This window comes from Prunus persica, chromosome G1 (assembly GCF_000346465.2).
Source record: "Prunus persica cultivar Lovell chromosome G1, Prunus_persica_NCBIv2, whole genome shotgun sequence".
NCBI classification, from domain to species: Eukaryota; Viridiplantae; Streptophyta; class Magnoliopsida; order Rosales; family Rosaceae; genus Prunus; species Prunus persica.
The window spans coordinates 24,997,272-25,013,207 of record NC_034009.1 but is presented as its reverse complement, the minus strand read 5'-3'; the positions used below and the strand labels follow the sequence as shown (position 1 = coordinate 25,013,207).

Below are 15,936 nucleotides of genomic sequence, written 5' to 3'. Positions count from 1 at the left end.
ATTTGGAAAACCTCTTAAAATGGTGTTTTGTGTGAGGCGTGAGCTTAAACAGTTAACTTATACCATAAAGTGTAGAGTTCCTTGGCATTGCAGAGTTGCATTTATTCAATTTCAAACAGAAAATTCTTATTCCAGAACAAGAAGAGAAAAACCAGCAAAAACACCAAATAAATCCTAAGAAACTAAAGAGAAGATCTCCTTGTTACAGGTCCAAATACATTTGGATTTAAAGAAGCGAAAGCAAGAAGTTCCGGGTCACGTTCAAATAAGGCCATGTCTTCCTCACTTAAACTTATCCATGCATCTATTCCATCACCCTCCTTTGTGTCAATCAAACTAGCAAAATTCTTGAGTATATCAAAAGGTATGCTCACCCAAATTGGCTTTCCCCACCCAAAATCAATCTCATATATTCCAAAGTTGCATAAACTTGTACAGACAAACAAGTTTATGTCATCTCTTCTCATAATGTTTTCTATCTCCTTAAAATACTCACATATAGCTTCAAACACAATGTCCCCTTGCAATCTCTTGGAATGGATTTCATTAAATTCAACCATCCCGTTCCTCAGTCGAGAAACCAATTCCATGGAGTTCAACTCTATTCCACTCTCCTCTGCCATTGCAGTGTAGTACCCCACAAGGTTTCCAATTGAGGTTTGTGGCAATCCTGGCACAACCCTTTTGCGTATGTTGACAGATTGTGACACCATTGATAACTTGGAAATCCCTGAACTTAGTTTTGACGCCTTCCTTGCACAATTCCAAATGAGGCCTGTTACAGCCTCAACTCTTGTAGGTCTCTGCACACTTCCACTAGTGACTTTAGCTTTAAGAGCTCTCATCTTTGGACCATCAAACACAAATCTCTTTGCGACACACTTGACTATCTTCATCTCCATGGCAGCTGCAGGACTCTGCGCTGAGAAATCTCTAGGCGGGTATCGGGTTGCTGCGCTGAAATCTGGTACCACAGTGTGACCAAGGCCAAGAGCTGTGGCAGCCCAAACTTTGATGAATGTGCTCAAAGTTGATGCATCAGCAAGCTTGTGTGACATGCACACCCCTATGGCCAATCCTCCACACTCAAAGAAACTGGCTTGAACAAGCAGCAGGCACCCTGTGGATGCTTCAGGGGATTCAACCTTAATGGGAAGGAGCAATTTTAGTATTTCCAAGTTGGGTTGATCGAGGAAGTTCGACAGAAGGGCGTTGACTCGAGCTTCAACATAGACAGCCCCCTCATCATTACATTCAATAAACAGGTTATCTTTGATTCTTCCAGCAAGTGGATAGAAGCGAGTTAAGGCTTCTGAGAGTGATTTCTTTAGCTGATGCGACCTTTCCTCTGTTAACCTCACTGACATTGTTGGGTAGAAAAGAACCAAAGGACCATATGCTACAGGAGAAAGCTGATCTAAAAGAGAGAGCTTGAAACTTTTGAGGTTGTGGGGAGTTGGGGAAGATGGTTTTACGGTTTCCTTCTTGACAATCTCAATTTTCATCTCCTGGGCCATTTATTGTTCCTGCTATAGCTATAGGATTGCTCTACAAGATTTATTGGATTTGCAGCAGGAAGACTTAATATATAAGATTGCACATCTGCATTAAGTCCATGGAAACATCAGCAATTATTCATTTTCATTTCTTTGACATTAATAATTATGATAATGACTATTACAATTGTCAATGCTTACAGTTTTATGTGTTGCCTTATATTACTGTATATGCAGTTTATATGACACATTGGCTAGCCTGAGCATCGGAGATATGGATGCAGTTTTGCAGTTTTGCAGTGATTTGCTGCAAAATAAATCTAACTGAATCTTCGGTTTTTGTCATGATCCTTAGCTGGTTTAATCATTCTTTTTTTCTCTGTTATAATAATATGTAAATGCAGCTCATACCATCTGTTCTACAAACATACACGCAACCAAGGCAGGCATATATATATATATATATGAATTATATTCTGTCAATGTATATATATATATATGAATTATATTCTGTCAATGTTTTGCGTCTCTATCTTTCAATTAATAAAACTTAGGAGTTAATTTATTCTGCAGTAAGTCCAAACTCATGGAAATTAAAAAAAAACAAAAATGAGAAATTAAAAAAAATCCCAAACACAAAAAAATAAGGAAAAGAAAATTCAACAATTATCAAACTCTGAAGCCAAATAACCAATCTAATCAAGCCAACTGAAACTAAATTAAACCCCAAACGAAGCACACGTCTTACACATCAATAACTATCTGCTCATCTTGTTTTCAGCTCATATTGTGATTCCCAAAAATAGCAGTAGATGGTAAGATTTGGAACATGATATCCAATCTTACTTTATTTATCAACAATGTTAATTCACGGCAATCTAAGGAGAACAGAGAAGATAATAATTCTAAAAGGTTGAAAGTTATGATCTTCCATCTACAACGTTTACTCAAAGCACTGGGGAAGATCAATGGCAGCAAGAAACACTGAAAATATTCAAGGAATGCCAAGTTTCTCTACAAATACTAATACTTCATGGGATTGGACTGGACATTGGTACACTTAATTACGTCGATAACAACAAAATTATGCAAACAATGTTGGACAAAAAAATCTGCCTAGATCCTATTATCACAGTCAAATAGAAAATGAAACCAAACGTTCAGAAATTTTTTATGAAACAGACGGAAAACAACTTGGAGTTACAAGACCAACCACAAACAGCAAACCAAGTTTCAAATTGATTGAATCTAATTGAATCTTCATTTTATCTTTGAGGAAACATGAATAAGGTAGAAGTGACTTCTTATGTTGATTTGGTTCATTATGTTCTTATTTTGACCATAGCAAAGAACCTTGACGATTACCCGAAAAGAAAAACCAAATAAAATTTGCATTCTAATTGTTACGTATTACAATAATTTATTTATATCTTTTATATCTATAGAGCGAGGATAAATAATTACACCAAAAACAGTGTTTGGTATGAATCATAAAGCGCATAACTTTGCCCATAAAAACTATTTATTGTAATTGTTGTGGGAGCAAATTTCCCACGAGAATATTCGATTGGAAAGATTCTCTTTTCTTCTTCGCTGCCTCTTTCTCCCTGCAAAATAGAACAAATAAGAGGACCACACCCGGGGGTGTTGGCCAAAGGCCCTTCGATACCTTAATTAGTTCAATTGAATCGTATAGAAAACAATAGCTAATAGGGTACGGAGATATGTTTATAATATAAACCAGGCGGCCGAAGCCTTATCTAAAAGAGAGAGAGAGAGGAAGTAGCTAGGGTCTGTGAGGGAAGGTCTCTACAGAGGCTTTAGTCGTAGTTCTGACGTACCTCATCTTTGTGCGTAACCAAGTATTTGTAGTGGCCTTGGAGAGGTTGGTGGGGTTGGTGTAGTTGGTGAGGTTGGTGAGGTTGGTGTAGTTGGTGAAGTTGGTGTGGTTGGTAAGGTTGGTGTATTTAGGGATTAGGGATTTAACCAAATCCCTAATTAAGATGAGGATCAAGTAACCCCCAATTTGATTAAGTAATTCCCAATTAGGTTAGGTAACTCCCAATTAGGTTAGGTAACTTCTAATCCGGTTAAATAATTCCCAAATTGATTGGCCTAATTATTTGACCTAGGGTTCAGGTTTAATTTGGTTCCCACAAATGCCCCCCAGCTTCTACATGGCGCGTGGTGGCATGTAGGAGATGTGAATCAACTATTGGGCTGTCCAGTTGTAATTGGGCTTCCTTCTGTGACTCGGGCTCCTTTTGTAGATTGGGTTCCCAAATGGAGTGAGCTTTTGACTGTTCTTGGAGTTGGGTTCTCAGTAGAAACGAGCTTGTGATTCCTTCTTGACCTAGGATGCCCAACCTGTGTAAATGCATGGCTTCTCTTCACTCTTCTTCCCATTGCAAACTTAACTTCTCTACTTTCTAGCTTGAGAGAGATCTTGGAGAATTTGTACCGCTTGTCGAAGAGAGGAGTCGCCGTGCATCCTAAGGTAAGTCGAGCATGTATATTTCTTTTTCCTTTGTCTTTTTTTTTTTTGCTGCGAAGGCCAGCTGGGGGAAGTCTGGCTAGTTGTTGTCGTGACATGCGACGGTTGGCAGTGGGCGGCAGCTGTGGTAGAGCAGGTGCGCGCAGATGGACCAGATGCTGCTTATCATCGTAGGTCTGGACTAGAGCATGCTGGGCCACGTCAGCTGAGCGGGTATCGGGAGGAAGTTGGTGGTTTGCCCCTTGCCCAGGATGTTGAGAGATGGAAGCATAATGGTTCAGACTTGGATGACCTGCTGGCTGGACAGAAGGAGTGTTCTACCAGACTTTCCTTCAAAGGGGAAGGCTGATGTCGTCTTCAAAAAATGAAGTTGCAACTTCACTGGCGAAAGATGTGTCCCCGTTGAGAAAGAAGCCAAGGATCCCTTCTGCTGAGAATACTCAAGTAAAAACGGTTCCATCATCATCTGCCAGGTTCAAACATCTCATTGGTGTAGATAGCAGGATGGTTGGTGGTATGCGCGGTGTTCAGGGTGTTCTACTCGAGCCTCATGCTGACAAGCTTGAAGACCATGATCAGCTTCTTGGAACAGCTCGTGCTTGATCTCGTTCTGCCTAGCGTCAAAGAGATGCAAATATTCCTTTTTGAAGTTCGAGTTATTTACATCAGTCAAAGGATGAAGATCGAAGCAGGAAGTCTGCTCATAATCCAGTTGTTGAGTCACGAGCAGTCAAGTGTAAAGTTGATTCAGTATAATTGACTCATTTGGAGGTGAGGTTGGCGGAGGCTAAAAAGACGAGAGAGTCATTGCCCGGACGAAGGGATCTTCAATGTAGGCGGTTGATCCCAAAGTGAACAAGTCCAGCCTTGCAGGGGATGCATGCATGTTTGACCTGCTTAAGACGAACTTTCTTGTTTAAAATATTTGGTCCTGTTTGACCATTTTTTTGTTGAACTCAGCCGGTTGGTCACATTGCTATGAAAATTTCAGTTGCTTTTTCTAACTTCAATTCGCATAATGATAATGTCTTGTGAACTGCTTGAGCGTTTCTGGGTTGTGGCATATCTGGCCTACGTCCTATACGTGTCGATCAGTGTGACCCGTTTGGTCTACGTCTAAAAACGTGTTGATGAGAGTGACTCGTTTAGCCTACGTTCTGAGACATATCGATGACTGTGACCCGTTTAGCCCACGTCCAGAGACGTGTCGATGAGAATGACCCGTTTGGCCTATGTTCGGAGACATGTCGATGTGTGTGGCCCGTTTGGCCTACGTTCGGAGATGTGTCAATGAGAGTGGCCCGTTTAGCCTACGTCTGGAGACGTGTCGATAAGAGTGGCCCGTTTGGCCTACGTCCAGAGGCGTGTCGATGTGTGTGACCCGTTTGGCCTACGTCCGGAGACGTGTCGATGAGAGTGGTCCGTTTGGCCTACTTCCGAAGACGTGTCGATGTGTGTGGCCCGTTTGGTCTACGTCTGGAGACATGTCGATGAGTGAGACCCGTTTGGCCTACGTCCGGAGACGTGTCGATGAGTGTGGCCCGTTTGTCTTACGTTCAGAGACGTGTCGATGAGAGTGGCGATGAGAGTGGCCCGTTTGGCCTACGTCTGGAGACGTGTAGATGAGTGTGGCCCGTTTGGCCTATGTCCAGAGACGTGTCGATGTATGTGGCCCATTTGGCCTACGTCCGGAGACGTGTTGATGAGAGTGGCCCGTTTGGCCTACGTCCGGAGACGTGTCGATGTGTGTGGCCCGTTTTGCCTACGTCGTGAAACATGTCAATAAGAGTGGCCCGTTTGGCCTACGTCCGGAGACGTGTTGATAAGAGTGGCCCGTTTGGCCCACGTCCGTTGACGTGTAGATGTGTGTGGCCCGTTTGACCTACGTTCGGAGACGTGTCGATGAGTGAGACCCGTTTAGCCTACGTCCGGAGATGTGTCGATGAGTGTGGCCCATTTGGCGAGTGTCGATGAGTGTGGCCCATTTGGCCTATGTCCGGAGACGTGTCGATGTGTGTAGCCCGTTTAGCCAACGTCCGGAGACTTGTCGATGTGTGTGGCCCGTTTGGCCTACGTCCGGAGACGTGTCGATGAGAGTGGCCTGTTTGGCCTACGTCTAGAGACGTGTCGATGTGTATGGCTCGTTTGGCCTACGTCTGGAGACGTGTTGATGAGAGTGGCCCGTTTGGCCTACAGCCGGAGACGTGTCGATTAGTGTGGCCCGTTTGGCCTACATTCGGAGACGGGTCGATGAGTGTGGCCCGTTTGGCCTACATCCAGAGACGTGTCGATTGCATTTGTGAACACTCCATTGGAAAGAAAAGCTTGAACATGTATTGAAGTCTACGTGACTACATTGCTTTATTGAACAAAAGAGATGAGTTGCAGGGGTAACATCAAAAGTAACTTGTCTTCAATGGAGGTGAAGGAAGCCTGGCCACCTGCTTGGAGCAGAGTTGATAGGCGAGGAGCTTCGTGGATAGTACCTTCGGAGGTGATGGGCATTTCGTTGTCTTAGAACTTCTTTCCCTTAAAAGATGATGTATGGATTGTCTTCCATGACTGGGTAGCAGGTGACAGCTTGGGAGACCTGCGCTTGTCGCTTACATGCTCTTTCTCTTATGCTCTTCGGTAGTCAACTCGGGCTCTTAAAGTTGGCTAAGATCGTGCTGATCTGTATGACTTTTTTCGTGGAGATTCGTTGGCAGCTGTGTCACTATCTTTGATTTGCTAGATAGCCTCCCTTGCGATGAATTCCGTGCAATGGCCGTCTCTGATCAGTTCTTCGAGGTGCTTTTTCCAGGCGAAGCAGTCATTTGTGTAATGACTGTGCCCTTCATAGAATTCGCAGTATCTACTGGTATCCTTCTTGGCTGGGTTTTCCTTCAAAGGCGATGGTTTCTTCAGCCAAGACATGTTCTTTACTTGGGCTAGGATCTGCTGTATCAAAATAGTGAACTTGGTGTAGCTCTCAGTTGTTGGAGCACCTCCCTAAGGCTGTAATTCGCGCTTGCCCCCATCCTTGTCTTTTATCATGTCGTTTATTTGGCTTGCCGGCTCAACCGGTTGATTGGCTTGCTTGACAGCTTTCTTTGCTACGGTCCGGTCATCGCCCCAAAGTGCATAGCACTCTGCTGTCGCGAAGACTTCTACTAGGGTTTGGCAGGGAGAGATGGTCAGCTCGCGATACAGCTCACACTCAATTGGCAAGCCCCTCTTGAAGGCCAATAATGCAATTCGATCGTCACATCCAATGATGTTTGCCCTTTCTGCTTTGAACATCTTGATGTAATCTCGAAGGAATTCACCGTCCTTCTTTTACAGGTTGAACAGGTGGTCAAGGTTTTTCTTGATTGTCCTGTAAGAAGTGTATTCTTTGATGAAGACGTAAGCTAACTCCTTGAAGCTGCTGATCGACCTAGATGGCAAGGTGTGGAACTAGTCTTGGGCTGCTCCTTGCAAGGTCATTGCAAACACGTTGCACATCAGCGCGTCGTTAGCCTTATAGAAGATCATGATACTTTTGAAGTGCTTTAGATGGCTCTCGGGATCAAAATTCCCTTTGAAATGCGTGAATAAAGGCGTTGAGAATCGCTTCGGGTGAGCAGCCTGCTCGATATCGAGGGTGAAAGGCGTAGAGTTCACCTGGTCCATCTTTTTACGTAGTGAATCCTCGAAGTTTCCTCCGGTCTTCAAGTCTTGAAGTCGGTCATTCACGAGCTTTTTGACGTCTTCTGCACATATTGCTAGTCGGCTATGTTGGTGACTAGCAAGGTCATTGCAAACACCTTGCACATCAGCGCGTCGTTAGCATTGTAGAAAATCATGATACTTTTGAAGTGCTTTAGATGGCTCTCGGGATTGGAATCTCCTTTGAAATGCTTGAATGAAGGCGTTGAGAATCTCTTCGGGTGAGCAGCCTGCTCGATATCAAGGGTGAAAGACGTAGAGTTCACCTGGTCCATCTCCTTACGTAGTGAATCCTCGAAGTTTCCTCCGGTCTTCAAGTCTCGAAGTCGATCATTCACGAGCTTTTTGACGTCTTCTGCACACATTGCTAGTCGGCTACGTTGGTGACCTCCACGATATTGACTGACTTCCTCATTGTCCTCTGAGAGTCGACCTTCTTGCCTGCGCTGCCAAGGTGGCATATTGCTGGACTGTGCTTGTGAAGGATTCTCTATAGCTTGTTGATGAGAGTCGACTCTTCATGGGTGAGCAACGGAGCGTATTTCTTCATGATCCTCATTGTGAGGGTTATCCAGTTGTCCTCCCTGAGGGCCTTGCCTTTCGTGAATGCTCCTCTGCGAGCGGATAGCTGAGCGTCTTTCTTCACGATCCTCGTTGCAATGGTTATTTGGCTAACCTCCCTGGGTACCTAGCCTTTGATGTACATTTCCCTGCGAGCCCAGGCAGGCGTGGATGTCAGGTCGTGAGCCCAGCCTCTCGCTCACGTCGTTCCTTAGGCTCGACCAGGATGGGTGACTTCGTCTGCTCTAAGTATGGCTCACGGATGCTTGCGACATGTCGGCAAGCCGATCATGTTGTTGATCCTCACCTTGTCTGCTTACTCCTGCTCGACCTCCTTGGTACCCGTCGTGCTGCCTCCCGTCGCGTTTGTCCATCATTCTCTCTTCGCCTGGTTGTCCAAGGCCAAGGTTTTGAACTAAGCTTATTTGGTTAAGGAGTTGCCTCATCAGACTGCTTTGGTTGTCAATTCTCTGAGCTAGCTGGTCAACTCTCAGACTAAAGTCTGCTTGACTTCGTGGATCGGGAGGAGAGAAGTGTGTGGAGCGTGGAAGCAATGGAGGGAATGCTTGAAGTTGCTCCAAGACCGAGCCTAAGTCGGCGGTGGAAACGAGCCCACCTTGATAGGAGGTTCCACCATATTCGGCGGCAGTGGCCAGTGCGGTGGTCTCAGCTAGAGGTCCGGTAGGTGGCACGGTGGTGAGAGGTGGTGGTGCCACCATGTCGATCACGGGATCGTAGGTGGAATGGCTTTGGGCCGTTCCGGATCTAGCCATCGCAGCAGTTTTGCCTCGTCTTCTTGCTTCCAACCATGGTTGTTTGGAAGGCTTCGGTGGATTGGAAAATAGGAGGAACGGATTCCTTGAGCACTCGTTGAGTATAACTCATGCTCTCAATGAAAGCACCAATTTGTGGGAGCAAATTTCCCACGAGAATATTCGATTAGAAAGATTCTCCTTTCTTCTTCGCCGCCTCTTTCTCTCTGCAAAATAGAATAAATAAGAGGACCACACCCGGGGGGTGTTGGCCAAAGGCCCTCCGATGTCTAAATTAGTTCAATTGAATCGTATAGAAAACAATAGCTAATAGGGTACGGAGATATATTTATAATATAAACCAAGCGGCCGAAGCCTTATGTAAAAGAGAGAGAGAGAGAGATGAAGTAGCTAGGGTCTGTGAGGGAAGGTCTCTACAGAAGCTTTAGTCGTAGTTCTGACGTACCTCATCCTTGTGCGTAACCAAGTATTTATAGTGGCCTTGGAGAAGTTGGTGGGGTTGGTGTAGTTGGTGAGGTTGGTGTATTTAGGGATTAGGGATTTAACCGAATCCCTAATTAAGGCGAAGATCAAGTAACCCCCAATTTGATTAGGTAATTCCCAATTAAGTTAGGTAACTCCCAAATAGGTTAGGTAACTCCTAATTAGGTCAAATAATTTCCAAATTGATGATTATTCCCGCATAGTCTTTCACAATTATGGCACGACGGAATGGCTGTCTGTTCAGACCAATTTTCTGTTCAACCTCGTTTACTTCATTGTTCTTATCATCTTGGTCGGCCTGCCTAGGTCTGCCATTGATCCTAGTAAGCCCCTCCAATCCCTGATGAAATATGAGGAAATATTAACACTATAAGCTTTAAAAGTTAACTGTCAATGTTGCTTCGGTCTCAGGTTTGGCTGGTTTGGCTGCTACTTATGGTTTGAACCTAAATGTTCTGCAAGCTTGGGTGATATGGAATACATGCAATGTAGAAAACAAAATGATATCAGTGGAGAGAATTCTTCAGTTCACAAAGATACCAATTGAAGCACCACTAGTGATTGAAGACACTAGACCAGTTCCTGAATGGCCAATGGCAGGAAAAATTGAAATCGAAAACCTTCGTGTGCAATATAATCCAGCTCTCCCAACTGTTCTCAAAGGGATCACTTGCACCTTCCCTGGAGGGAAGAAAATAGGAGTCGCAGGCAGGACAGGGAGTGCAAAGTCCACTTTAACCCAGGGGTCTTCAGGATAGTGGAACCCTCAGGAGGGCAGATTCTTATTGATGGTGTTGATATTTCTAAGATAGGTCTGCAGGACTTAAGGTCAAGGTTGAGCATTATTCCACAAGACCCAACTTTATTTCAAGGAACAATGAGGACCAATCTGGATCCTTTGCAACAACATTCTGATCAAGCACTCGGGGAGGTTAGGATCAAAGTCTTTATTTACAAGAATGATATTTTGTGGTATTGTTACTTATATAATTCAATAACACAGGTTCTGAATCAATGTCAACTGGCGGAGATCGTTAGGCAGGACCAAAGGCTTCTTGATACACCTGGTATGGAGATCTAATAATCTACTAAATCATATGAGCAACCAAAGCAGTTCAGTTTTTATATTTTAATTCGTTCAAACACTGAACAGTTGCTGAAGATGGAGAAAACTGGAGTGTTGGACAGAGGCAGCTTGTTTGCCTGGCCCGAGTGCTTTTAAAGAAAAGGAAAATTATCGTCATGGATGAGGCTACAGCTTCTGTTGATACAGCAACCGATATTCTAATTCAGCAGACAATAAGAAAAGATACGAGTGGATGCATTGTGATCACTTGCTCACCGGATTCCTACGGTTATCGACAATGACCTGGTTTTAGTTCTTGATGAAGGTACTGTTAGTATAACCTGCTCTGTAGATATGTTCCAAAATGGATAGAAAATTCCACTTGAGCAGATATTATAGTTGAAGCATATTAATATTGAAACCTGGTCAGAAATAACATTTACGGATGACTGAAAAACTTAATATTGATTAGGTGACACGATTTAAAAGATTTTATTAACCTTTGATTCATACAGGCAGGGTTTTAGAGTATGATTCTCCAGCTCGGTTACTTGAGGATAGTTCTTCTGCATTCTCCAAATTGGTTACAGAATTTTTGAGGAGATCTTCCATGAGCAAGGGCCTATAGAGATCCGTCTTAAATATTTTGTATAGAATGTGCATGAACCTCAATTGTTGGGTCCAATTATGACCATGTTCTTGGGTCCAATTAAATTTTGTAAAGCTATTTGAGGTTTTCAATTTGTCCCACTAAAGTAGCATTTCCAAGGTTTTATAGGGTATTGCTCTGTCTTCGATTTCCATTGAAAAGTGAAGCATATTTGGAAAACCTCTTAAAATGGTGTTTTGTGTGAGGCGTGAGCTTAAACAGTTAACTTATACCATAAAGTGTAGAGTTCCTTGGCATTGCAGAGTTGCATTTATTCAATTTCAAACAGAAAATTCTTATTCCAAAACAAGAAGAGAAAAACCAGCAAAAACACCAAATAAATCCTAAGAAACTAAAGAGAAGATCTCCTTGTTACAGGTCCAAATGCACTAGGATTTAAAGAAGCGAAAGCAAGAAGTTCTGGGTCACGTTCAAATAAGGCCATGTCTTCCTCACTTAAACTTATCCATGCATCTACTCCATCACCCTCCTTTGTGTCAATCAAAATAGCAACATTCTTGACTACACCACCAGGGATGCTCACCCAAATTGGCTTTCCCCACCCAAAATCAATCTCATATATTCCAAAGTTGCATAAACTTGTACAGATAAACAAGTTTATGTCATCTCTTCTCATAATGTTTCCTATCTCCTTAAAATACTCACATATAGCTTCAAACACATTGTCCCCTTGCAATCTCTTGTAATGGTTTTCATTAAATTCAATCATCCCCTTCCTCAGTCGAGAAACCAATTCCATGGAGTTCAACTCTATTCCACTCTCTTCTGCCATTGCAGTGTAGTACCCCGCAAGGTTTCCAATTGAGGTTTGTGGCAATCGTGGCACAACCCTTTTGCGTATGTTGACAGATTGTGACACCATTGATAACTTGGAAATCCCTGAACTTAGTTTTGACGCCCTCCTTGCACAATTCCAAATGAGGCCTGTTACAGCCTCAACTCTTGTAGGTCTCTGCACACTTCCACTAGTGACTTTAGCTTTAAGAGCTCTCATCTTTGGACCATCAAACACAAATCTCTTTGTGACACACTTGACTATCTTCATCTCCACGGCAGCTGCAGGACTCTTCGCTGAGAAATCTCTAGGCGGGTATCGGGTTGCTGCGCTGAAATCTGGTACCACAGTGTGACCAAGGCCAAGAGCTGTGGCAGCCCAAACTTTGATGAATGTGCTCAAAGTTGATGCATCAGCAAGCTTGTGTGACATGCACACACCTATGGCCAATCCTCCACACTCAAAGAAACTGGCTTGAACAAGCAGCAGGCACCCTGTGGCTGCTTCAGGGGATTCAACATTAATGGGAAGGAGCAATTTTAGTATTTCCAAGTTGGGTTGATCGAGGAAGTTCGACAGAAGGGCGTTGACTCGAGCTTCAACATAGACAGCCCCCTCATCATTACATTCAATAAACAGGTTATCTTTGATTCTTCCAGCAAGTGGATAGAAGCGAGTTAAGGCTTCTGAGAGTGATTTCTTAAGCTGATGCGACCTCTCCTCTGTTAATGTAACCTCACTGACATTGTTGGGGTAGAAAAGAACCAAGGGACCATATGCTACAGGAGAAAGCTGATCTAAAAGAGAGAGCTTGAAACTTTTGAGGTTGTGGGGAGTTGGGGAAGATGGTTTTACGGTTTCCTTCTTGACAATCTCAATTTTCATCTCCTGGGCCATTTATTGTTCCTGCTATAGCTATAGGATTGCTCTATAAGATTTATTTGCAGCAGGAAGACTTAATATATAAGATTGCACATCTGCATTAAGTCCATGGAAACATCAGCAATTATTAATTTTCATTTCTTTGACTTTAATAATTATGATAATGACTATTACAATTGTCAATGCTTACAGTTTTATGTGTTGCCTTATATTATTGTATATGCAGTTTATATTATACATTGGCTAGCCTGAGCATCGGAGTGAATGCTAATTATATATTGCGAGGCTCAGGCGGGGAGATATGGATGGATATTGTTTTGCAGACTTTCAGTGATTTGCTGCAAAAAAAATCTAACTGAATCTTCGGTTTTTGTCATGATCCTCAGCTGGTTTAATCATTCTTTTTTTCTCTCTGTTATAATAATATGTAAATGCAGCTCATACCATCTGTTCTGCAAACATACACGCAACCAAGGCAGGCATATATAATATATATATATATGAATTATATTCTGTCAATGTTTTGCGTCTCTATCTTTCAATTAATAAAACTTAGGAGTTAATTTATTCTGCAGTAAGTCCAAACTCATGGAAATTAAAAAAGAACAAAAATGAGAAATTAAAACAAATCTCAAACACAAAAAAATAAGGAAAAGAAAATTCAACAATTATCAAACTCTGAAGCCAAATAACCAATCTAATCAAGCCAACTGAAACTAAATTAAACCCCAAACGAAGCACACGTCTTACACATCAATAACTATCTGCTCATCTTGTTTTCAGCTCATATTGTGATTCCCAAAAATAGCAGTAGATGGTAAGATTTGGAACATGATATCCAATCTTACTTTATTTATCAACAATGTTAATTCACGGCAATCTAAGGAGAACAGAGAAGATAATAATTCTAAAAGGTTGAAAGTTATGATCTTCCATCTACAACGTTTACTCAAAGCACTGGGGAAGATCAATGGCAGCAAGAAACACTGAAAATATTCAAGGAATGCCAAGTTTCTCTACAAATACTAATACTTCATGGGATTGGACTGGACATTGGTACACTTAATTACGTCGATAACAACAAAATTATGCAAACAATGTTGGACAAAAAAATCTGCCTAGATCCTATTATCACAGTCAAATAGAAAATGAAACCAAACATTCAGAAATTTTTTATGAAACAGACGGAAAACAACTTGGAGTTACAAGACCAACCACAAACAGCAAACCAAGTTTCAAATTGATTGAATCTAATTGAACCTTCATTTTATCTTTGAGGAAACATGAATAAGGTAGAAGTGACTTCTTATGTTGATTTGGTTCATTATGTTCTTATTTTGACCACAGCAAAGAACCTTGACGATTACCCAAAAAGAAAAACCAAATAAAATTTGCATTCTAATTATTATGTATTACAATAATTTATTTATATCTTTTATATTTATAGAGCGAGGATAAATAATTACACTAAAAACAGTGTTTGGTATGAATCATAAAGCGCATAACTTGACCCATAAAAACTATTTATTGTAATTGTAATTCGGTTATTTAGAATCATTAAAAATTTGTTTTGTAACTAATTGATTAAAAAAAGGGGGCAAATAAAATGCCTTTTATAATTAAAAAAATTATAGATTTTGTATCCTTTAACAGATTAACTACTAGTCCCACTCGAATTTGATAATTAAAGTTGGGTGTACTCTTTCTTTGAGTTTGACCAATTAAATTAATTAATATAATAGAAAATTATTAAAGTTTTTTAATTAAGCAATAGAGGGGTTGAGTTATTAAACTTTTGATGTATTTTCTTTCCTGTTTGAAAGTTTAGTAGACTCTACTCTTTGAAGTATATATCAAGTTCTAACTCTTACCTTTCCAAAAACATATTAATTGTTACAGTGTTCTACGGATCAAAGCACAGTAGACACAGACATTCCGTATAGATTAGCTGGATTGGTATTTGCCCTCATCCAGCTAATAAGCATCATCATCCTTACGTCTCAAGTGGCCTGGCAAGTCTTCATTCTTTGCCTTGGCGTTCTTGCACTCTCCATGTGGTATCAAGTGAAGAAGAAGAGTATTTCAGAGATATCAGAAACAGAAAAAGAGAAATGAAGAGGACCGAAGGATTTCTGAGTTTTGATTACTAACTAACTTTTACAAAGCATAGCCCACTCTTATATGTAAACAGATTACAGAGGAGCTTAACTGACTAACCACACAGCTTAGCTGTCTAACTAATACACGTGCTAGGTACCAGACTTGTAACAAACTTACTGACTTGCTAACCATAGTTAACATAATAACCATAGTTAACATTTCCCCTACTTAGTGAACTCTCTTAACCTAAGATGAGCACAATGCTGTGAGAAGATAGGACCATGTAAACCCTTTGTAAAAACATCAACAAGTTGTTCATCTGTTGAAACATATTGAACCAGCAAATCCTTCTTCTGCATTCGCTCCCTGACAAAATGGAAATCAATGTCCAAGTGTTTAATTCGGGAATGATATACTGGATTTGAACTAAGAGCCAACGTAGACAGATTATCACAATATGCAATTGGAGGATCTGGCAGATACAACTTCAAGTCTTTTAAAACCTGTCGAATCCAAGCCAAATTAGCAATAGTATTGGCTAGAGCCCTGTACTCTGCCTCCGTAGAACTTCTGGAAACAGAGCCTTGTTTCTTTGATTGCCAAGATATAGAATTGCTGCCCAAAAATATCACAAAACCTGTTGTAGACCTGCGAGTGTTGATGTCCCCTGCCCAGTCGGCATCACTATATGCAGAGAGATTCATATCACCAGCTGTAAAACTCAGGCCAAACGCTAGAGTACCTTGCACATATCTGAGAATCCTTTTCACCAAATGCCAATGAAGATCAGTAGGTTGATTCATGTATTGGCACACTGAGTTGACAGAATAAGCAAGATCTGGTCTAGTAAAAGTCAAATATTGGAGAGCCCCTACAATGCTCCTAAACAATGTTGGATCAGTTAATACTTCACCAGAATCTCTTAACACCTGCGTATGCAGTTTAC

The 15,936-nt window shown here is 41.8% G+C and overlaps 2 protein-coding genes across 2 annotated transcripts; both read right to left on the bottom strand.

Annotated features, from left to right (window-relative positions):
• Positions 78 to 1,692, bottom strand: LOC109947913 (BAHD acyltransferase At5g47980-like). The gene has a single exon (XM_020559471.1). It carries the CDS (start codon positions 1,515 to 1,517, stop codon positions 183 to 185), a length of 1,335 nt encoding a protein of 444 aa, XP_020415060.1. The 5' UTR covers positions 1,518 to 1,692; the 3' UTR covers positions 78 to 182.
• Positions 11,565 to 12,905, bottom strand: LOC109946869 (BAHD acyltransferase At5g47980-like). Its single transcript, XM_020555986.1, has one exon. It carries the CDS (start codon positions 12,903 to 12,905, stop codon positions 11,565 to 11,567), a length of 1,341 nt encoding a protein of 446 aa, XP_020411575.1.

What these genes read in the sequence shown, in the direction of transcription:
- LOC109946869 (XM_020555986.1), bottom strand. Translation starts at nt 12,905, where the DNA reads ATGGCCCAGGAGATGAAAATTGAGATTGTCAAGAAGGAAACCGTAAAA.
- LOC109947913 (XM_020559471.1), bottom strand. Translation starts at nt 1,517, where the DNA reads ATGGCCCAGGAGATGAAAATTGAGATTGTCAAGAAGGAAACCGTAAAA.